Source organism: Halichoeres trimaculatus, unplaced genomic scaffold, assembly GCF_033239565.1.
Source record: "Halichoeres trimaculatus isolate MK-OKI-2021-1 unplaced genomic scaffold, fHalTri1.1 fHalTri1_scaffold_17, whole genome shotgun sequence".
NCBI lineage: Eukaryota > Metazoa > Chordata > Actinopteri > Labriformes > Labridae > Halichoeres > Halichoeres trimaculatus.
In genome coordinates this window covers 30,202,237-30,226,186 of record NW_027437195.1, presented here as the reverse complement: position 1 = coordinate 30,226,186, position 23,950 = coordinate 30,202,237, and the positions used below count along the sequence as shown (strand labels likewise).

The following is a 23,950-nucleotide window of genomic DNA, read 5'->3' as shown; positions in this document are numbered from 1 at the left end:
TACAGTGATCCAGAGCTGGCCTCGTCCTCCGCCGATCCACGACAGCGCGTGTGTGTGAGTGTGAGTGCGTGTGTGTGTGTCACCTAAGATGGTGAGTCCGGCGCAGGGCAGATCTCTGTGTTGTGTCTGCTCGCTGCTGCACGCCTTTAAGGTGGGAGGTCCCTGCTCTGCAAATGTTCCATGACGTGCAGATGGGGGGTTTGCAAGGGGTTCTCACGTCCCTGCATTTCCCCTCTTTCAGCAGGCTATCCCCAGCCCACCTGACAGACAGCTGATCCCCTAAACAACAACAACAACAGCACAACAGGGGGAGGTGAGCGTGGAAATCATGTGTGGACAGATGTGCAAAGTCAGAGCTCTAAGACTTTGGTGGAAAACGACGATTTAGAGCTGAAAACGATTAAATTTAACCCAGAAATCCACTTAAAACAACCTTTAAATGTAATGTATGCAAAGTGGAAATAATACTAAATTATCTTTAATAAGCGTCTTATATTAATTTACTCAACATTTTTCTTGAATGAGAGATTTTTTTCTTAATTTAGCCTAAGTTTCCTGTATGTTTAAAACAGTTAAGTGTTAAAAAAAAGAAGGAAAAACAGTTAAAAAAGACAATTTAACCAAAAGTTAATGATCAAAATTGGGGATGTATGTGTGTGAAGTCCTCTTAAAATTAAACCTTGTCACTGTCACCAGTTGATATAGGGGGCCATTATTCAGATACCTCTGACATACACACATAAAATATACACAATAAAATAAAAATAATACAAATACAAATAAATGTGAATATATATAATAATATATTTAATAATATGTTATAAAATATAAATAAAATATATAATTAAATATATATAATAATAAAATGTATAATTAAATATATATAATAAAACACATCATTCGCATACTGTACTGAAAGTTATACTCTCACACAACAGGGGTGGCATAATGGGTGGGGCCAAGGTGCCCAGGCCCGCCCTAAATTTTTCTTATATTTTTCAAATATACATATTTAACCGGTTTTAAAAAAACATGCTATAATTTTGTCACTTCATGTTCTTTTTGTTAGCATCAGATGCTCTGTCTTTGTAAAATGAGCCACATTTTTTAGTCTGTTAAAAAAAAAAGTTAAGACACATTTAGTTTCATATGTGATCAGAACATTATTATGGAAAAGACTGATTTTGTTTATTTATTTGTTTTAACTGTGATTAATGTCCTTGCCCTTATAGCCTCCTGGTGCCTAAGAGCGCCACTCTTTGTTCAGTCCCATTCAGATCTGCCTGAAGCAGGAAAGGGTTATAAAAATGCAAATAAATGTTAAAAAAAAAGCAAACAAATTATTGCTTTTATTAATAAAATTGATGATCTAGAAACTTTTGTAATTTAAGGCCCACCCAAAACTGAAATCCTGGCTCCGTCCCTGTCTAACACACTAGGGTTGCTAAGCGCCGCCCTGCTGGCTATGGCTGCCTGTTGCAGCAGCTCTCTCTTCTTTGTCCGTTTCTTATAATTTTTTCATCTCTTTTTCGTAATCTTTACTTTGTACGGCTCATTTGTTGGTCGTGGACACCAAACTTTTTGTGTCTTCAGTGATATTTTAACTACTTTTTCTCCTGTGTTTGTCTGGAGATCCTACATGTAACCATGGCTGCATTGTTTACATGTGAACTCAGCTGTTAGCAGCCTGTAGCATGTCAATGCTAACTGGTGCAAGGCCGGATGTTTCCCCGCAAGGTGAGGAGAAAGAGGTTTAGGACGACGTGCTGGTTCTCAGGTGTGAGCTAAGAAGTGACGACATGGACCTGTCCTTCCATCCATCGTTATTGGGAACGTAAGATGGACAAGCTAGCCATGCTAACCCAGCAACTGGGACATATTTATGTTTTATAGATAAATGAAGTGGAGCCAAACTTTGATTTATGAGCTCAAAAAAAAAAAAACAAGAAATAAAGTGTACAAATCTATTTACTGTATTCTGACATGTGCAGAGGAATGAAGACTGGTGGTGCTAGTTCTGCAAGTGTTAGCCACATTTAGCATCTAATGTGATGATATGTTCAGACACGTTAAACAAATAGGGCTTTATTTTGAGTATTTTGTTTTACCTTTGCAGCTCTACCTGAGCTGTTGTATCCTGTATAACATGTAAAGCAGTATAAATTACATTAAAGATCTATTTGTTTCATTTCTATACCCATTCTTCTTCTGAATGATGGCCCAAACTGACACTTCCCCTCTCTTTCAGCTCTATTTTTGTGTCAGTCAGAGCGACCTGTAACGCTGCGTGATGAGATCTTCGTGGCTGAAGCCTGTTTTCTCCTCTCATTTCTGCAGCCTTGTTGCTGTAATCTGCTCTGGTAATTATATATGTAGACAGGAAGCAGCAAGCTGCTACAGACGTTGGCATGGTTTCCATGGAAACACACAATCATGTCAGATTATTTTCAGGTACTGCTGCGATAATGGCGTAAGTACAGCTGGTTTGAGAGGCTGGTTTAAAGAGACGGATAAATGAAACGATGCTCCCAAAGGTGAATCAGGTGAAGTGGGTTTTTTTTTTTCTGCATTTTGAGCGTCTGATTGATGCATGAGGTGATTTTTGTTTGTTTGTTTGTATCAGCTGTTTGTTGGAGCTGTAGTGTTCCCCTGTAAGTGATATCTCAGTCAGCCATATGACAGCCACTACAGCCTGCAGGGAGGAAAACCTCATTCCTTCCATTCATAAACACCACCCTCCCCCTCCTCCCCCTCCTCCCTCTCTTTGTGTGTGTGTGTGTGTGTTGTCCCCTCTGTCCCCCTCTTCCCCCTCCCATCTGTTTAACCGCTAACATCATTAGAGGCCGCTCGTAGTCGCTGCATGTGTGGCATTCAATCACATGCAAATTTGTGGCAGATTTGAGCTGGTCAGCGGCGTAGCGGCGCGGCGGCGGCGCGGCTTTGGACAGTGGAAATGCCAAGCCGTGTGGAACATCCTGGGGGACAGACCATTATATTTATAGAGATGGGCGACTTGACCTTCACTGCACATTGAGTATCAGCCATTTTAGTGCCGCTCCTCTAGATCCTGAATACAGCATAATGGATCTCAGCTGCAGTGCAGTTAGTTAGCTTCAACTTCATCTTCGGCTTGTTAGAGGCAATATCTAATAATAGCTCCCTGCAATTCCATACTGTGGAGGGACTCACAGGCTCTGCATTCAGGGCTTTTTGGCTCTGAGGGAGGTGAAGTCTCTGGGAGATTACAGGGCTGCTCCTGCTGCAGGAAACGCAGGCTCGGCGTTCGGTTCGATCCAGAATCCACTGAAGTTAAAGTGAAGTGGTTGCATAAGTTTGGAGCCTTTGTTGTGCTGTTTAAGCTCCGTGTTAAGACCTCTGTTAAACATGCCTCGGCTGCAGCCCAAAGCCAAGGACTCCTATTCATAGAGACGCCCAGTTGTTCTCACCCAGCGGCTCAGAGGGGAGCTGAGGAGGATGGTCAGTGCGGGTGAGGTATTTATAGTTGTGTAAATTATATTGTGCTGAAAGGCCAGAGTTTCACAGAAAAGCCTGAAGGGGACGGTCATAAATCCATGGAAATGAGGGAGGGAAACCCCGATTGTTACTGGAATACGAAAACAAAAGAGCAGCCTCCAAATCAAATGATGAAACCGATGGTTTCTGGCAGGTTAGAGGGTTTATTTGCTGATTTTGGCAGATTCTCACTTTGTGGTGTGTTTTGACCTGTTGCCCGTCCAGCTGTTGCTCGTTTCATTCCAGGCATTTTTCATCAAAACAATCCATGATTTCACATTTATTTCATGACTTTTAGAAATCTAGCCTTTAAATTTATCCTGAAAACATGCCCTCAGATTCCTGATCTCAAGCCTTAGCTTTGCTAGCTTTGAACACATTTCGCTCTGTTTCGTTCACCTGTCGATTTCCTGTCACTGCTTGGCCTGCCTCATCTCAGCGGAGATTCAAATTAGCTTAAAAACAATCTCATTTTAAAACACTAATGGTATAGCCAGGTCGTTTTTGCCAATCACATGCTAATTCCTTAGCATTTTTGGCTAACATCTTCCAATCAACACACCTTTAGCCTTACTGGTTTAATCGAAGATTGTTTGTTCATCCAGTAAAACCAGAGTAACACAAAAGACTCTGAAAGCATCTCATCTTAAAAAGAGTATATCTTAAAAAAAAAAGTGTATTTTTCTCCCCTGGTGTTTTGGAAAACCATTTCTTCAGCCTTTGTCTGAAACATTTTGTTGTATCTGCTGTCTCCTTCCCTCTGATTGGCCAGCCCTCTAGAGGCCGAAGCTATAGGCAGACCTTGGTGTTTGAGGCCCATCCCTCCAGTGTGTCATGAACACAGACTGTATAAAGTACAGATGTAGTCAGTGATGTCACCCATCTGTTTCTAATACATCATTTTGAAGCCTTTCGTCTGCAGAAGCTGTATTTGATATGAGGCAGGCTTTAAGCCTCCCCACTCAGTACGACTAAGGTCGATCTTAAAGTCACGGCAGGGGATCAAGTCTTATAAAGAGAATCAGACTTCCGCCTGAGAACGTTACTCTCCAGTTTCTCAATTTTAGATAGGTGAAGCTATGTGCGTATCAAGCTAGTTTTGGTTCAAACAACAATTGCCAAGATGGATGTAGCTGTAGCTCTTCATGTTTTTAGGTCACTACGTGCCATGGCGTTTGTTGTGTTGGAGTCATAGACTGTATGAGCGCAGTGACCATATTTGTCATGGTCATCTACTTCCTCTCAGGGCTTAATGCTGGCATACCAAGACCTGCCAAGTCCTGCCTAATCCAACCTTTGTCCAATAGCGATCGCATTATCTAGGAGTGTCAATCAAGTCATACTTAGTCCAACTTCCGTTCGACTAAAGGGCCATTTATGCTACATAAGGATACGGATGGAGCCTTCTTTGATTTGTCCATATTTCTGCATGTTCCTAGAAAGCTTGCGCATATGAGCAAAACAGAGCAGTACCACTGGAAACGGTAGGAGCAGTGTTACTTTTACTACTAGATACGTAGCTTCAGTGTGATACAAAGAAGAAATATTGTCTTTTATGCAAGCGGTAAATTAGCAACACTTCCTCCACAGCCGCCATGTTTTGTTTTAGAGTTTGTTGTTGTCAAAAACTTTTGAGTCTGGGCTGCTCCCCCTGGTGGATCTATTGGTTAACAGCAATGCCAACGTAAAGAGCACATGGAAGCAAGTCAGAAATGACAGTAACATTCTTTGAAAAGGATGGATACATCTTCGTACATACAGGGAGGAGAAACGGACCTTGAGCTGTTTACATGCATTTCAATAGTCTGATCTTGAGCTGACTAAGGACGCGCTCACACTGGTAAACCATGCCGTACTTAAGCATGTTTCACTACTCTGCTTTGGCACGCTTTGGAGAGGTGGGCTTCGGCATGGTTTACTTCATGCTTGAGCACAAGCACGCGGAAAGCATGAGCGATCCATGACGTATGGTCAACGCAAGCGCATATCTCAACAATCATTTTAAACAAAGCGGGGGTGTTAGAGGGCTGTGTCAGGCCAAAACGACTTACCAAAAGTCTCTAAAGTTGTAGCAGTGCTCTCTGTGTCTCATTGTGCTGACTCTGATGAGATCGCACTTCATGTAAACAGATGCTTCACGATGACTACCAAGACCCAAGACGTGCCGAACCAGGCTGTAAAAACGTCGACTAATGCCGTAAAGGCCTACTTACTTGGTGACATCATTTCAGCTAGTTTCTTGAAAACTAGCTAAGATCTGGTGCTAGTTTTCAAAGCAAGCGTTTTGATGAGTTTACGGGCAGATTCAGGGATTTCTACAATTTTAATTTTTAGCACAGCTGTGAAGTAAGACAGTCATTGTCCTGAGGTAACCTCACTTGGTCACACCAATGGGACTTGTTGTGGCAATTGAAAGCAAATGTTTGCCCAGTTTATGTCAACAGAGTTATTTGCTTTATCAGTGTTTGCAACTGACTGAATGAATGAATGAATCCTTTCTGCTGGAACAATGGTCACGCCACGTTGAAGCATTTACTCTACTGTAACTGTTTGTGTTTGCAGTGAGTGGATATCAACAGATGTTAAACTGTCTCATCCATGCAGAGGTGTAAACTGATCATGTCTCATTTTCTACTGGAGGAGGATGATAAGTAGTGCGACCGCAGTCTGAAGTTTCAGGTAGATCATGAGAAGCCGTGGCGTTAACGTGGAGGCTGAAATAGCACCGTGTCATAGATCTGATTCACAGGATGAGGTTTGCAGCTGCACATAATCTGCCGTATTGTCCTACTTTTTGCTGTGTTAATGACACCCTCATCACGACTCTCTCCATTCACAAAGCGAATCCTGTCGTGATGGGGGGAGAGCTGGCTCCGAGCCGGCTGTGGGTGTCTCAGGATTCAGAGAACATGTCTCATTTTTTCAGCATCCTCGCAGCCAGCGGCGTGAAGTCTTTTCATTGAGTTCCTCTCGCTATACAAACCGAAAGCATCACTCTGTGGGAAATGTACATTCAGAGCTGCAGCACCATGTGATTAGTGCTTTTCACTCAGCCTGTCACTCCTCTGCTCTGCATACACCCCATCCATCCTGGATTATCTCACTGAAGACGTGTACCTGCAGGATTTTATACAAGATTTGGAGGATGAAGAGTGAGCATGAATGAGCTCCAGCTGTCTCTCCGGGAAGGTGATGTCCAGCTCTCTGCATCATGATATCTGACTCCCCCACTTTGTGTGTAGAGCGCGGCAGCTGCTGCTGCTGAGAGCGAGAGTGAGAGGAAAAGCGTCCTTAAACGTGGGCTGTTGTGTAATCCCTCCCAGGGCCCCTTTGCTATTTTTGTGCCTGGGTCCGCACGTCACGGTTGGGTATTTTCTCTGGTGACTAGCTCGCATCAATAGATCTTCTAATGTACACCCAGTCAGCCAGCAGCTTCATGACTGATGGGACTTTACCTTGCTAATTTATTTCATTATTGTTGCCGGGGCATGAGGAGAATGGAGAAACGGACTATGCAGCATGAGGAATGTCACATGTGACTGTCGATATGGGAGCAGGGACTATTCAAATGTCAGGTTTGTATGAGGATTATGTTTGATATCTGAATGTCAGCTGCTTTCTTCCCATCAGAGCCTGTGTGTGTGTGTGTGTGTGTGCTTTCTGTCATTCAGATCACAGGCTGATGCTTCATACTGCATGCTATGAGCTATGTTGCTCCAGCAGACCCACCGAGGCTTTGCCCACCAAGCCGGTCTCCTCTTTATGATATTTATGGATTTGTTGTCAGCGTGGGGCTTCATGTCTGCTCCCTTTCATGGCCAACTTTGCCTCTAATGATGTAATGCAGCGGCGTGATGATGCTCTCCATATTCAGCAAGTGTTTGGTCATTGTCCCCCTTTTGTGTGTGTGTGAGGAGCAGCACAGGATGAGCCCCAGGAATGTCTGTCTGTTGATTCATTGAATCTAATCAAGAAGTCGTCTCTCCATCAATGCGATCGTCATACTGTACCTCCGTCAGCCCACTACCATCCTGAAAAACACCTACTGCCACCCACCTGCCTCCTGTTGTTGCACGTCATTGCTGCTGTGTCATATATTTTCGTAAAGGTTAGAGCTTGTTGCCATGAGCGGGAGACGGAGATGTGCAGGTACGGGCTTCATGCAGAGAAGTCTGAAGGGACCCGGGAGTGAGACTCTGAATATGTCGGCTCTGTTCCCTCTCTATCGTGCTTAGTTCAAAGGTATGCATTGTTTCTGAGGGTCTTATCTGGCTGTCACTCTGCACCCATATTCCCCCTTCCCTCCTCTTGTAGCTTACAGAGGATGGAAACTAAGCAATGAGGTCAGACCGACCTTGAAAGGGAGCTCCCTTTCAGGCCTCTGAATTTCGTTACCCCCAGGCACCCCACTTAGTTTACCTCAGTAAACCTCCTCGTTGAAACGTGGAGCGTTCCAATCCGAGGCAGCCCTCACCATCCTTCATACGCACTCATATTTTTTCTGGAAGAAGCTGTCAAATCTGTGCGAAAGCGACACAACCCTAATCAGCCGAAAGAGGCAATGAGCAAGAAAGCAAGATGAAAATCAGATTTATGGACCTTACAGCTGCTTTCAAGCATCTCCTGGCATCTGGAGAGTCACCTTGGATTTGTATCCTCTGGTTTCTGCCTGAGGAGTGCGCGGTGTGCTAACAAAGAGAGGAGAGAGGAAGAGAGTCGGAGGATGTCCTAATTAAGGGGAACTCAGAGGGTTTGAACCAGATAATCTTACATAACCTCGTTAGGGAGGACACAGCATTTGATACTGAGAAGATGGAAATGACGTGCCCTCAGAGATCCATCCCCATGGTGCGAGGCGAAAGAGTAGCGGCGAAAGAATTCACTTTAACCACAGGGAAGATGATGGTGATGAGTCGGGAGTGTTTTTGCACAGGGCAGCTCAGAGCGGAGAGGATGACACTTGTAACGGGTTTGATCCCGTAACGACGAGTAGGAATACCATCCTGAGACCCGAGGGAAGCTTTTCGCCGTGTTTATGTGGCGGCTGCTGGAGCAGGGGCAGGTGGAGTCCTGACTTCATCACACATGAGCTGACTGAGTCACACGTTTCATCCCCATCCTCTGCAGAACGCTGAATATTTAAGCCAGTAAATCAAAAAAGCCTGAGTAGTCCATCGTGTTTATTGCCAAACCTTGCACACAGACTGTCAAAAAAGGCATTTATTTTAAAGAAGGAGTTGTTTGCCTGGCTGTAGGTTTCGTAGATTTTTACAAAAAGGAAGTGGACTTTCATTTTTTGAAGTGTTGGAGCAACATAGAGCAGGAGTTCCCAAACTTTTCCCCCAGAAATCCCCTGAAGAGACCGGTAACCTCCTTGGATTTTGCAAAAGAAACAAAAAGACATCTCTTAGACTCTTTACTTACCTGATAAGGAAGAAATCAGTCGACCTTTGTGCATTTGTCGTGTTTCCTAAATGACTCTGGTTTCACTGATCCACTGCACAAACTCCCTTCTGTGTTGACCCTTACTTTGGGAACCACAATTTGACCCCTTTTAAACCTATTTATCCTATTTTTAGTGTTTCAACCTTTGCACTCATAAAATTCACAGTTCAGGACCACCGTTGCACACATGCTATAATCGCTTGTGCCTCAAATAGACGCACAATTCGGCAACTTCAGGTCGTCTGCCAGGAAGTTTTTAGAGACTCCAACGCTGACAATGTGTTTGTTTCCCTCCCTGCTGTAAATAATCTCATTATGACTTTTAGACTTTGTTTTTATTCAGAGGTTTTTGAGTACAGCTTGCTCTAAAAAGGAGGAATCTGAAATTAGATTTAACAGCTAAAGCTTTGATTATTCGATTGTGCATCCTCTATTTTTCCATGCATCCTTAACCCAGTTGTCTAACACCCATCTCTGTCTGATTTCTTTCAGATGACCCTTCCCAGCAATCAGTTCACACACATGTTAATATCACTACAGTTACATAACAGGCGGTGTCCTTGAAAATCGATCCCAAAGACAGTGACATTGGATTCATGGAGTCACTTGAAGCCACTGCAGGGGTGAAAAGCTCCTCCGAGGGTCAGGACAGAAATGTTGCACAGAAGAAATGCATGGCAGAGGCAGCCCGGACTAAAAGGAGTCCGTCGGTGGACTCAGAAGGCAAGGGGTGGCACCAACAACTGCAGGAAGGCACAAGTGGTTTCAAAGAAATGTCTGACTCAGGGAAATCACTGCAATTAGAAGATCAGCACTCCCAAATCCAGGCCACAAGCCATCAGGACCATGAGGTGTCTCCATATCCAGGACAGTCCATCAAACAGTTTCCCAGTGGCAGACAGAAAGCTCTGTGTCAGCTAGGCTCTGCACAGTCACCAGGACCTGCATCTCACAGGAAGTCCACCAGTTCACCTGAAGTCCAACAACAGTGCTCCCATTCAGGGATGGACCAGCTGTCAGAGACCGTGAGCAAGGTGGAACAGAAACCGCAAAAGCCCGGGAAGTACGTTTGTGATTACTGCGGACGGGCATGTGCCAAACCCAGCGTGCTGAAGAAACATATACGCTCGCACACCGGGGAGCGGCCCTACCCGTGTGTCCCCTGTGGGTTTTCCTTCAAGACCAAGAGTAATTTGTACAAACACAGAAAGTCCCATGCTCACTCGGTGAAAGCTGGAACAGTGCCACTCTCAGAACTGGGTTCTTATAATGCCAACACAGACCAGGGGTCCTTTGAAGGGGAAGGAGAGTTATTCTCTGATGCTGAGCAAAGCACGGACACGGACGAGGACACTCTTAATGACCCGCTGCTGCTGCTGGACTCTCCACTGGAGGGATCAGATAACACTGCTGTAAAAGTACTAAATCTCATTGCTCAGAAAAAGGGAGCCACGTCGATGTCAGCTCAGGATGGTTCATCCCAGACCCCAGAAATCAATGCACCTCCTGCCGCTGCCGAGGCAAGCCGTGCAATTCAATCTAGCACCATCAAACAGAGGCTTGCACTCCGGCTGTCTGAAAAAAGAAGCAGCGACTCGGAGCACAATCTGTCCCTACCGAGTCAGTCCAGCAAGGGCAGCACAGACTCTGGGTACTTCTCACGTTCTGAGAGTACTGAGCACCAGACCGGTCCCCCCAACACCAACGCAAAGTCCTACCAAGAGATTATGTTTGGGAAGTGTTACAGACCAAGCCCGAAGCAGACGGCAGCCTTCGTGGCCTGCAGCACGGACTCCAGTGAGTACGTCAGCAAACGGGCCGAGAAAGGCGTGTCCCGCGTTTTCACCCAAGAGAAAGACACGGTCGAGTCAATCAAGATAAACACCAAGTCGTTTGCCAGGGAAGAGCTGAAGGAGCCTGAGTCTGATTCTGGCTCAGATGTGGGCCTTCTGATCAGAAGCAACTCGATGCCAACAGCCTCAGCGGTTTGTCTGACCATGCCTCAAGCCCTCCGAGGAAGCCACTCGTTTGATGAGAGGACAAGCACCGGAGGCAATCGGAGGCTGAGGCGGCAGGCTGCTTTCGAACTCTCCGCACACGAAGGCCACACAGACGCCGACAGTCACGGGAAGATGAGCGAGAGCGGCGGTGCAAACCCAGGATTGGAAATGGAAAGTTTCCCCTCCGTGGCGACTAACCTGAGCCATCACAGACACGCGATGGAGCTGGCGACGAGGAAGCGCCGGAAAGAAAAGAGGGAGGAGGAAGATTTGCAAGGTCAATATGAGGTCCATCACGAGCAGTGTGAGGAGATGTTTGATTTAAGTGATTCAAAACAAGCTGGGGCTGGGATTATGGCTCCAGGAAAGGGTCGCTCTTCAGGTGTGGTGGACAGGTGTGACATGGACATATCAGTGAGCCTTGAAATGTCTGGACGTAAAACTTTAGGGAATGTAATTTCAGTTATCCAGCACACAAACTCGATAACCAGGCCCCTCTCTGAGCAGACAGAAACCTACAAATATCAAGGGCAGAGGCAGGAAAGTGTTTCTTTTCAGGCCATGGAGGCAAGCGAATCATATGAGCTAGAAAGGTCTGATAGCAGGCTCAGGCAATCTTTTCAGATAGGCCCCAAACTGGTGCGCCAGCCCAATATACAGGTGCCAGAAATCAGGGTCACCGTGGAGCCTGACAGTCCAGAAAAAGCCCCCGAGGTGCAGGTGAAGGAGCCAGAGAAGCACGTGGAGGAGTTTCAGTGGCCTCAGAGGAGTGAAACTTTAGCACAATTCCCTCCAGAAAAGCTCCCTCCAAAGAAAAAAAGGCTTCGCTTAGCCGACATCGAGCACTCCTCGGGTGAGTCCAGCTTTGAGTCTGCGTGCACCAGCCTCTCCCGCAGCCCGAGCCAAGACAGCAACTTATCGTATAGCTCCGCCTTCTCTTTCGACAGAGAGGAGTGCTTGAAGTCCGTCTCTCCGGCCAGGCAGGACGAATTTGGCAAACCCCTCGAGCTCCTCGCCGTGCCAGGGAGCGGGCACTCTCTCTCTCTGCTTAACCAGCGTCAACAACATGAAATGAGACGCTCCTCCTCAGAGCAGGCGCCGTGTAACTTGCGCAAGGAGTTCCCAGAGGTACGCAGCATATCGTTTGACTACGGGAGTCTTTCTCCGACATCCAAAGTTAGACACGTGGACATCAGCGGCGGCTACTCCTCTGTGAGGGAGAGAAGGAGGGGGAACTTGGTGCGACAGGAGTCATTGAATATGGACACTGAGGTAACACAAGTCCCGTCACAAGTGTTTCCGCACCACTTCAGCAGCACGTCCCCCCCTTTCACAGCAGTTGCTGTCCTGCCGCAGACTTTGCCAATATTCTCTGCCGGGAACACGTTTCCCCAGCTGTCACATCCCAGCCTGCTAGTTCCTGTAAGGATACAGACTCATGTCCCGTCCTTTGGCAGTATCACATACACGACAGTATCGCAGATAATCGACAATCAGTATGACGTTTGCCCCCTCACATCCACCCCTCAGAATCAAACCACACGTCTGTCTGCAAATGTAGATTCCCATCATCTATCAGCTCATCCAAGACCGTCCTCCACGCAAAGCCTCAGCGTCGAAGCCCTCGATCTGTCATCAGCTAAACTCAAAACAGGCATCCCGCTCTCCCTGACCTCGCGGACCATCTCGACCACTAACGCCTCCAGCGGCGGCGCCAACAAACGGATGCTGTCCCCAGCCAGCAGCCTTGACCTTTTCATGGAGGTCAAGCAGCAAAAACGCGTGAAAGAGGAAAGGATGTTCGGCCAAATCGTCGAGGAGCTGAGTGCCGTCGAGTTGGGGAAATGTAATCTGAGCGAAGAGAGGGGGCAAAGGTCGGAGAAGCAGGGTGCATCGACGCCTCAGGATGAGTCACACAGGAGCAAATTTATCACACTTCAGCAAAAAGTGACGGAGCCAGCCGACCACGGACTGGAGTCAAGTATGGAGAGCAGCTCCTTGGAAAGCAGCTCACCATCCTACTCCATGATATCAATCAGTGAAGCGAAAGATGTTGGCATGGAGAAACGGGTGCAGATGGATACGGTGGCGCAGCTGGTTACCAGTCAAGATATCCTGATCTCAGACACCGAGCATTCGAGGCTGTTATCTCAGTTTCCAAGTCTTCGCACGACGACAGGTGTGAGCTGGTGTTATCTCAACTACACCAAGCCGAGCTGCTCTCACACCAACGCCCCTTTCTTCTCCGTGTACGCCACCTGGTGTGTGAGTTCCCACAACCCCAACCCGCTGGAGCTGTCGACGAGCGCCGCGCTGGCTCTGCTGCGATCCAAACAGAGGGGAGAGAAGGTGATTTACACTGTGGCTGCCATGTCTCAGAGTGGAACGGGGAAACTGGTTTCATCCCTCATCCTGTGGAGGCAGACCATGGAACAGGTGACACAAAAATCCCTTTTTCACATCATTTTTCAGTCCATCAATACACTGATAAAAAAAACTTCACAGTAAAATAACAGTAAAATACTGACAGCAGGAGTTGGGCAGAAATTTCCTGTTATCTTACAGTGCATGTACTGTTATTTATTTCTTCAGTATAACTGTATATTGGATTACAGCACATGAATGTGAAATAACAGTGAAATACTATCAACACTGCTGCCAGTATTTTACCATTAAATTACAGAAAAAAGTCTTTTTTTGTGATGATGTTTGTAACTGTGGATGAGGGAAAACAGTGGATATAAATCCATGCTTTACTTTGAGATGTTGTGGGGCACAGGCTGTCTGTGCTCCACGGCACATGCAGTCTGTCTGTGCACCAATTAAATTTTAATTTAATTTTTTTTAATTTAAAGTTAACTGAAAAAAAAACTAAAAACAAACAAACAAAAAAACCCCCAAAAAACTCAGATTATCTTTTTCTCCATTTTTAAAATTGGCCAACACACTTTAAAAATCAATGGGTACATGGTCTGTGCCATGTGGGGCACAGACAGCCTTTTCCTGCCATGTTGAGCATAGACAGCCAGTTAGTGCCTCTTAGAGCACAGACAGCCATTCCATGCTATGAGGAGCACAGACAGCCTGTCCATGCTATGTAGAGTACAGACAGACAGTCCCAGCTATGTGAAGCACAGACAGCCAGTACATGCCTGTGGGAGCACAGAAAGCCTGTCCATGCTATGTGGAGCACAGAAAGCCAAGTTATGTGGAGCAAAGAAAGCCTGTCAATGCAATGTGGGGCACAGGCAGCCAGTTCATGCTATGTGGAGCACAGACAGTCAGTCCCTGCCATTTAGGGCATAGGCAGCCAGTCCATTCTATGTGGAGCACAGGCAACTTGTCCATCCTATGTGGAGCACAGAAAGCCAGTTAGTGCTATTTGGAGCGCAGACAGATGGTCCATGCAATGTGAAGCACAGACAGTCAGTCCCTGCCGTTTGGGGCATAGACAGCCAGTCCATTATAATTGGAGCACAGACAGTCGGTCCCTGCCATGTGGAGCACAGACAGCCACTTAGTGCTATTTGGAGCAAAGACAGTATGTCCATGCTACGTGAAGCACAGCAACTAGTCCGTGCCATATGAAGCAACGACAAATGGTCAGTCAGTCTGTGCCCCCCACAGTTAATATCTGTATGTACAGCAGGATCCTGTATTCACTGTGTTCACTCATGGTTACAAAACGCTGTCACAACAAAAATCACTTGCTGTAAGTCCATTTTTTTGTGGGATAATTATTTACAGTGCTGCATTTAAACATAACAGGATTTTACTTTTGAAATATTTTTGTAAATTTATGGTAATTTGTTACAGTGTGTTTTTTCTGATATTAACTACCTAGCAGTAAGGATTTAAATTAATAAACTAATCACTTCAGCTGCAGTTATCCCCTGTGTAGGCCCAAATATCAGCTGCAGGTAACAGTATAAAAAACAAACAAAAACACCCCCAAGTATACTCTGTGTCACAGAAAAAGACACTGTTGTCACTGCACTTAAATTTAGACTGCCTCATGTGATGAATAATGACATAAACTCACAGTCTCCAACTAAAGAAGCACAAAAGTTAAGAAATAAATTAGTTACCTGTACTTGGTTTCCCCCAGCATCAGCGCTCAGCGTTATTCCTGTTTGCACAACATGCTGTATACAACCACGTGTGACTTACGGCGCTGGAAGCATCACATTACGTTGTCTGTGCAGTGTCCATTTAAAAGGGATGTTAACAAAATGTTTATTCATCTGATTCAGCTGCAGAGGAAACCAGAGCCCAAAGAGGTGGACATCACCTACGGAAAGAAGGCCAAAGACGCCAGCAGCAGCAGAGCGAAACCTACCAAGGAGGAGTGGAAAGAGAGGGAGGCAGCCACAACCCAGACGGTGCCAACACGAATTAAGATCTTCGAGGGAGGGTCAGTCAAGATATTAGTTATCATAACACTTGTCATTTCTGCTGACAGCGAATGCAGCAGCTATATTAGGCTGTCAGTCCCTGCTCTGTGTTTAGGCCTCTGCAGTTTTATCCCCTCAGGTTTGTTTTAAGTGCTTTAATGGAACTGTGTGAACCTCCAGGTTCAAGTCCAATGAAGATTACGTCTACGTCAGAGGTCGAGGTCGTGGGAAATACATCTGTGAGGAGTGCGGCATTCGCTGTAAGAAGCCGAGCATGCTGAAGAAACACATCAGGACACACACGGACGTGAGGCCGTACATCTGCAGGGTCTGCAACTTCGCTTTCAAAACTAAAGGTGAGGAGCGCCACACTTTTCTGATCCTGGAGGTCGGATTCAGCTCAGTTTGTTAATGAAATGATGAAGTTTAACATCTCATTGTCCTCTGAAATGGTGACTCTGCATGGTCGTCAAGATGCTGGTCATCTGTAGGTTTCTTTGATTTCCTTCTTCTGCCCGTTTCATCCCGAACCAGCTCCATAGGGTCTTGAGTTGTGTTTCCAAGCAGTCCGGTTAGGTTCAGTACGGTTTGGCACAGTTTGGTACAGTTGAGCCTAAGTTGAGTTTGTGTTTCCACGGCAAACTGTGCCCTCTCGTGGTAGGCGGCGTGTGAATCGGATGCCGAAAGCAGCTGTTAAACAATAGTGTGACGCTGTAGCAGCGCGACACAGTTTACCCCGCTACTAAATCCAAAGCATTTCGTCCTCTCTGTGATTGTCATGTAGCTCTTTGGTACAAAGAACAATCAAGCTTTGTTTCAGAGAAGTCTGTGAGCCTCCAGGAGAAATGCAGCTGCTGTCACACAGGAAGTGACGATTCTTTTGACCAATCAACGGTCTGCAGTGTTGTAGCTCCACCTTCCCAGAGTGGATCGGTTCAGTCTGGTACCCATACGAAAGGGTCCCAAAAAGTGGGACGGCTCGTCTCGGTCATTTGGGGATCTGTCCTGGAATCACTTTGCACAATGTGACGTTGAAATGATGTATATTTAACGTAATTTTCGACGTCCAAATCAGGTCTCCTGAAGGTGCAGAATGAAAGATTTTATTACGTCTTTTTCGGACGTCGTATAGAGGTCAGATTAATGTCTAAAAAATGTTTGGATCCATTTTGAACATCTCATTGACGTCTAGATTTGGTCTGCAAATGATGTCCAACGATCAAAAAAAGTCAGATTTAGATGTCAAAATTTGTTCCTATTTTGCACGTTGCTCTGATGTCTAGATATGGTCTTCGACAGACCGACCCATTACTGATGTGATGTGTCTGCATGTCTCTCAAACGTCCAACGTTTGGTGGAATAAGTCAGTGGAAATGCCATAAAATGCACGCCGTACCGAGACGAGCCGTCTGCTTGGTGGAAACGCGGCTTAAGTCGGCAGACCGGGACTGTGCTGGCAGGGCCCTCCATGTTTCCAAGACGACTCTCTTCTTCTTTATTCTTAAAGTGGTTCAGGCAGAGCTTGGACTCATGTTTGGGTTTAGTGTCTTGCTGTAGGATGAACCCAGACCATCCAGCTTCCTCCTCCATGTTTACATCTGATGTAGGAGGAACCACCCTTTCCTTAACGTACTTCACAGAAATCTTGATGATAAAGCAAAGAGTTCAAACTTTGATCCATCAGTCCGTAGCTCCGTCTTCAAGTCTTTAGTAGTCCGTTGGTGGGGTCTGGTGGTCCAGCCTCTGTCTCAGTGATGGGTGTCTTTCTTTCTGCAGTCTGACCTGTCAAAGCTGCAGCTCAAAGTCTTCTCTTCACAGTAACTGAAACTGAGACTGGGTCACAACCTCCTTGTGAAGCTGCTGGTTTGGCTTTGGCTCTGGCAGACCTCTACCTGTCAGAGTCTCCAGTCCCAGTTCATGAGTGTCTTTCGATGCTGAAGGAAACTCTCCTCTCTGAGCTCACCTTGACTTTCTTTGACTTCATTTCCCTGGAGCAGACCTCTTTCTTTAAATGACATTTTCAATACTTTTTGTAGTTTTTCAGGAGACCTTATCTTTCCTCTCAACCTCTGGCAGTTCACCATTACCTTTTCCACCATTTCCAGAAATTCATTGGAAGTCAACTGCTCGATCAGTCATGTATGTGCTTCTTAACTCGTGATTTGTTCTGCTTCTTTAAAGGAAATCTAACAAAACATATGAAGTCAAAGGCGCACATGAAGAAATGTCTTGAGCTTGGAGTGTCGGTGACGTTAGATGAGACGGAGATCCAGGAACACGGTGAGAATCTTTCGTCCGTCATTCTTGTAGATAAACAAATAACAGCTGATGAAATCTAACCCAACTTGTGTTCCTCTTTTGTAGTCGATGAGAACCAACAAGAATCCAAGACAGAAGTCGTGGCTCCAACCAAACACCAGTTCTCAGATGCAGAAGACTCTGACGGCATGGATGAAGAAGCTGATGAAATCGATGAAGAGGACGATGAGGACGATGAATACGAAGGTGACTCCACTCCAAAGTTGCGCTCAAGAAGCACAAGTCCTCAGCCATGTGGAGTCACTTCTCTGTCAGTCACGGCGACTGCTGCTATCCACGGCTGCTCCCTCATCTCCCTGCCGGACCCAGACGCCCGGATACAGTCCACCAGTACGCGGACAGGTCCGGATCAGAGAGAGAAGTCCATGGATGAAGACTCTCTGGCCATGCTGTCTCCAGACCACGCCAGCTTCCTCTTTGACCCTTACTCCTCTTGCCTCCTCTCTCCTGGTTGGGAGTCCCCCATCAGGGAGCCCTCCCCTTCACGTCTGCGGTACCCATCCCCGAGGAGAGAGATCTCCCCACGCGGTCGCTCCTCGCCCAGATGGGATACGTCTCCTTTGAGACCGGGTTCTCCCGGCTTGACGTCCATTCAGCACCTCTCCCCTGCCTCGATCGAGCGACCCATGTCTCCTGGATCAGACCTCGCTGGAAAGTCGTCAGTCAGGGGCCGGCAAAGGGTCGTGCTCAGGGCGGTTTCTCCACGCAGAGGCTCACACCAACACCGAGGGGGCAGCGACAAGACCAGACACCAGGCCAAGATGGAGATGGCTCAACAACAAGCAGCCCTGGAAATGGAGCTGGTATGTATGAGGGATGTGTAGGAAGGCTGTGGCTTGACAGTGGAGTTGCTGGTCTCTCGATTTGAAAGTTGGAGTTCAGAATCATCGGTCAGTGTAAACGTAAACTTGAGGATGAACTACATAAACCCAGTTCTTTAACTAGTTGGCATCAGAAGACAGCAGTTTGAAATATTTTATTATCCTAGGCCTGAAATGTTGGACAGCCATCATAATGTTGTGTATTATTCTACTACCCAGATGTAAACGAGCACAGACAGTGGATGGTGTGTGGTAGCATTGTGCGGTTTAGTCATAGTTTGATGCAGAAAACAGAGATGAAGTTGTGTGGAATTCAAACTGGCATAAAACCACACTAGTGTAGCAATTTATTCGGAACACAGACTGTGATGACATCACTTATTTGTTTCTGATAGAGAGTTTTTAAGACTATCGTCAACAGTTTAAACCAGTGGATAAACTTGTTTTGTGGGCAAGAAAGGGTTGGGCAGAATATTTTTAGGATGAGAATAAGAATAACAATGAATGAATGTTTAATACTTCTTACAAACAGGAAGTTATGTGTGGTCTTATTTTACAGACTTAGAGCAGCTTGTATAAAGCTGTTTTTATATTGTTTGGTAGGGATGGGAATTGAAAGCCGGTTCCTGTTGAGACTCGATAAGAAATGTTTCAATCCATCGATATCATTAGCCTTTGTGCTTAACGATTCCCTCATCAATTCTTTACATTGTGCCAGAGCGGCCGGGTCTTATGTCGACTAGTCTGCTGCAGCTAGCTTAGCTTAGCAGTTCCAAATCCAAATCCAAATCCACTTTATTTATAAAGCACATTTTAAAAACAGACCAACGTCTCCAAAGTGCTGTACAAAAGCAAAAAGCATAAAATAAATAAAACATAAAAAAAATAAAAACATGAATTAAAATGATAAATAAGATAAAATAAATTAAAAGACACAGAGGACCACACAACTCACGCGGTGTTAAAAGCCAGTGAATAAAAGTGGGCCTTAAGACGAGACTTAAAACAGTTCACTGTGGGGGCCATTCGCACGTGCAGGGGCAAAGCGTTCCAGAGTTTGGGACCTACCACAGACAAGGCCCTGTCCCCTCTGGCTTTAAAGTTAAAGTTCTGGTTTTTGGTTAGCTAACGTTTCCCAAGAAAACTCAAAATCAGGATTTTCATCTTGAAGTTTTCCTGAAGAACTGACTTCATAAAGAAATGTTCATCACTCTCTCTCAGGAGATTCATATTCAGTACATTCGAAATGGTATAAATCACCTGATTTACCAAAATAACAAAATAGTACAAGCTTGATGCTAACATATATGGGAAACTGCATTGATATGCTAGCAGTTAGCATACATCAGTATAACTTCGGCTTCAGAATAGAATTTAAACTTTCATCACAGAAACATATCACATCAACTCTTTGTAAAAAATACTGAGGATGTCAAATACTAAAAGCTAACAGGCTAATGAAAGGCTCATAGATACGGAAAGGTTCCAAACAACTTTAACTATTGCTATAACCACTTTGAGACACTAGATGGCCTAGTTGGATTATTAATCTATTACAACACGGAACATCAACGTCACATTGTGTGAAATTTTTACCTGTTTCTGTTTAATTATGTCCAGAAATATCCAGAGTCAGGGACCAATTACATTTTATTCACTTACAGAATAAACTCAATTAAATGTTGTTGACACCGAGAATGCCAAGAAAATTCACAACAGGGATTGATAAGGGAATCGGTATAGACAAAATCGTATCAATTCCCATCCTTATAGTTTGGGTAGTAAAAACAGAAGCCATCTTGGACCAAGGTCTATTTGTATTTGGCCTTTAGCTCCCATCTCAAGGTGTTTTTATCATGTTGCTTAAATGAATTATGGTCCAAATTATGCGTAAATTGTGTCTCTTTTTACATTTAGACCAGCTGAGTTGGATGTACTTTATATTTCTGTGGAAAAAGGGAAATTAGTTGCATGCATAGAGTTTCACGATATCTCTCCTAAGACTGGTTTTTGGGATTGTTTTGCATTTAGGAAGGAATTGGTATCAGATTTGGGTGGTATTTTGGTAGAAATGTTGGTGGTGGGCAAAAATAGAGAAAAAGGATGGTAAGCCTCTGGTCCACAGATTCAGCGCAGCTACTTAAGCCATAAATCTGTCGCACAGCAAAGCATCGTCCAAAGACGGATAAAAAGACGAGTGACGCTGTCGAACCTTGGTTGGAGGGTCTTTTCACTCGTTGACAGAAAGTCTGATCCTTCTCCACCAAAGAAACGCTGTGTTCTCACATTTCTCCGTTTTTGCCCACTGTAATATATTTCCACATGAGAAATCATCCTGGCACGGCTGAAACTCCTCCTGACGCTGCCAACATGTCGTTTCAGGATCAAAGGAGCAGCTTGGCTTCCTCTCTTCCCGGCGCTGCCAGTTCTCATCACCCCAACATCCTCAGCCACCTCCCACTCCACTCCCAGCAGCAGGCCCACAGTTTGCTCCCCATCGTTCCTGTCGGGGGGCTCCAGATGTTGCAGTCCCCGCCTTCCTCTTCCTCCGCCACTGATGTCACCCCTTCCTCGGTGCCAAGACCCCAGAGCGGCGAGGGATCTGTCCACGGGCTTGAGACGGGAGGAGAGGACATCAGAGGCCAGGACCAGCTGGCTGCTCAGGAGAAAACCCTCGACCTCAGCGTCGGGGACGGCGGACAGGAGGAGAACGTCCAGACCTGCTTGAAAGCCATCGCCTCGTTGAAGATCACCACAGAGGACCCTCACTGAAACCGCTTTGAGCGTCTTCTTGATTCGACACAGGAACAGACGCCGCTCTGCTGACGTCCTCTGCCCTTTAGGCATATAACCCCATCTTTATCCCGTTAGAGGCAATATAAAAACACTTCCTCCAGACGGCTCGGTTTGACTCTGACTCCAGACTCACCGTCTGACGCGCTCCTCTCTTTGAAACTACTGGACGAGCTGCGGGATGTCTTTGGAAGATGAAAATCATTGTTGGGTGCAGGTGCAATATGGAAAGATATTATGCTAATATGCCTTTGTTTGACAAAGTAGTTTGCGTACAATTGCACATAAATTATATTTATGGATTCTGTACAAATGTCCTTAACATATACTCCTTCTTAGATGCATAAACAGTGTATTTTACTGTATGTGTACTTTGAAAATAGACTGTTGTTTAATGTAATCATATCAAGACGTGATGCAGTAGTGCAGTAAACGAGACTATTTATAAGGGGAAAGTGTGTGTACTCTGAAACAGTCTGACCAAATTTTAAGTAGACGCTTCTTGTGCAGTTTGGTGCTTCTAATCAAGCAGCAAGGGTTCGTGCCTTTATTTTGCTTTTTCATCCATCGGTATCGGAGGGTTTGACGTTGAAAAACGCGGAGCTACTCTTTATTCAGACGCGTCTGCGCCGTCGGAGCGTTCTCTCAAAGGAAAGCTTGTTTTTTTTTCTGTCAGGTCTCGTCTGACGGACGGCTGCAGCTTGATTTATGTGAAACAATCTTAAATAATGTTTCTTTTGTTGCATTTCTCTTAATGTTGTGGTTTTTATCTTGGTAAAAATGCATGGGATTTGCTATTGCACAAAAATAGAGGAAGTTATTCTGTAATTATGAAAACTGTAAGATGTATTTATATATTAGAACGTGAGCACTTATTGATACTGGTAAATATTTGACTACTATTTATATGGTATATCTGTACTTATGCAGCAGTGATGCAGTTATGCAGTGAGCCACGCTGGCATTGCTTTTGATCTCATGAACTTTTAATGAATCTCTTTCTTTATTTCTTTCTTTTGGATGACCATTTCTTGATTTTCGACGATGCACTTTCATCCTTTCATCCTCGGTGTTTTGACTGACGAGAGTGAAACACGTCACTCGTCTTCTCGTGTGGTTTTTGAAACATTCCAGTCGTTTTTATTTTTGTCGTCTCAACATGTTGCACACGATTTAAGGGGCTCTGATCAGTCAAAAGTGTGTTTTCTTGCATTTTTCGAGTCTAACTGGATAAATCACTGAAGTAACGATGTTAACGGCGCGAGTTGGTCGACTCTAGCTGTGCTTCGCGATCGTTCACCAAATGCATTTCTTTCTTTGTAAATATTTGTGTATTTTTATTATTTAAACTATTTTTGCAGTGTTGAATTCTGAAAACTTTTTAAAGCGGATTGTTTATATCTCTCTAAGAGGTAAAAAAAAAAGTCGGCGGAGGTGTTAACGATCGCAGTGCGTCGTGCGTTCACATCACGTCTCGGAGCGAAAATTTGGAAAACCTGAAACAACTTTGTTCACTCATGTTTACATAAAAAAAGGAAAAAAATCAAAGGTGCACTGCTTTAATTTGTTTCCCTCTCTGACGGTGTATGTAGCTTTGATTTCCTGGTTCTGTATTTTTTTATTTGTGGTGATAAAAGACGCAGAGTGCTCATGAAATGTGAAGGGAAAAGTGACGCCGTTTTTTGCTTTCTGTACCCAGAATGTGTTTGTGTTTTTGTTTTTATGGTGTATTCATATTAAGTGAACTGCATTGTGCCTCTCATATCTATGAAATTCCCTGTACAACACACGGAGGACAAATCATTTTACCTCTCAGCTAAAAATCCTTTGAGGAGGAAAAAACCCTCTGTAGCCAATCTGTTGTTTCGCTTTTTGCATCAAAACTGGCAAGAGTCAAGACGGAGTGCCTCTTTTCTGCTATGGGGACTTTATTGTTTGGTGCTCTACTTTTTCAGATTAAATTCAAAATTGTTTTAAAAGAATATTTCTGACCCAAAGGGTGTGTGTGTGTGTGTGTGTGTGTTGAAGCTTCTTCATGATTTTTTGAGTTAAAGCACAGGAGAAAGGTTTTCAGAAGAAATCATTGAGTTTATCTCCAGGGGGCGCTGCAAAAACCTGAAACCTAATCAAGTGTTTTTGTCTTATTTTCAGTAAAAAAAGTCTTTTTAGACTCAACATGAGCCACATTCCCCTGACCAGTCCAGAAAAATGTCTCGTTTTAAGATATTTAAAGAAAATGAGGTCTGAGTTGTACGGTGGCTCTGAGAAAACATCTTCATCAACTTGACAAAACACGCTGCAAAAACCACGATACGTGTTTCCAGAGGTCACTTAAAAGTGACGCACATGTCCCGACACGCCTACACCAGCAGTGCTGACTATTTTGTGAAAACTTGCAAAATCTGCAGAATGTTAAAAATCCCAGGCGTCCAACTAACCCAGGGGGAAAATGCAGGTGACAGGTTTTGGTGAATTACTGCCATCTACTGGAATGAGTCGGCATTACAGTACAACCACAGGCTGTAAAAATAAAAATGGACGTCATCTTGCTTGGCTCGAAGTGAGGTCTCCACAAAAACTGCTCCCCCTGGTGGCTGGCTGAAGTATAGGTTAAAAAATCCATCTCCCCAGTCATTCCAGATGGGCTGTGGTCAAACTTTAAAAA

The 23,950-nt window shown here is 45.0% G+C and overlaps 1 protein-coding gene across 2 annotated transcripts; it reads left to right on the top strand.

Annotated features, from left to right (window-relative positions):
- The first annotated feature begins 2,435 nt into the window (after nt 1-2,435).
- LOC141806351 (uncharacterized) lies at nt 2,436-23,267 on the top strand. 2 transcript variants are annotated; one of them, XM_074691816.1, is made up of 7 exons: nt 2,436-2,543; nt 9,451-13,394; nt 15,212-15,372; nt 15,533-15,708; nt 17,534-17,632; nt 17,717-18,474; nt 20,875-23,267. In XM_074691816.1, the coding sequence occupies exons 2-7, from the start codon at nt 9,555-9,557 to the stop codon at nt 21,262-21,264; spliced, it is 5,424 nt and encodes a 1,807-aa protein (XP_074547917.1). In that variant the 5' UTR covers nt 2,436-2,543; nt 9,451-9,554; the 3' UTR covers nt 21,265-23,267. The 2 variants fall into 2 exon arrangements, with proteins under 2 accessions (XP_074547917.1, XP_074547916.1); XM_074691815.1 differs by lacking the exon at nt 2,436-2,543 and adding an exon at nt 6,473-7,088.
- The last annotated feature ends 683 nt before the right edge of the window (nt 23,268-23,950 follow it).

What these genes read in the sequence shown, in the direction of transcription:
- LOC141806351 (XM_074691816.1), top strand. Translation starts at nt 9,555, where the DNA reads ATGGAGTCACTTGAAGCCACTGCAGGGGTGAAAAGCTCCTCCGAGGGT. An exon ending in GGAGGCAGACCATGGAACAG is followed by an intron (nt 13,395 to 15,211) that starts GTGACACAAAAA and finishes CATCTGATTCAG; the next exon opens with CTGCAGAGGAAACCAGAGCC. An exon ending in CTTCGCTTTCAAAACTAAAG is followed by an intron (nt 15,709 to 17,533) that starts GTGAGGAGCGCC and finishes GCTTCTTTAAAG; the next exon opens with GAAATCTAACAAAACATATG.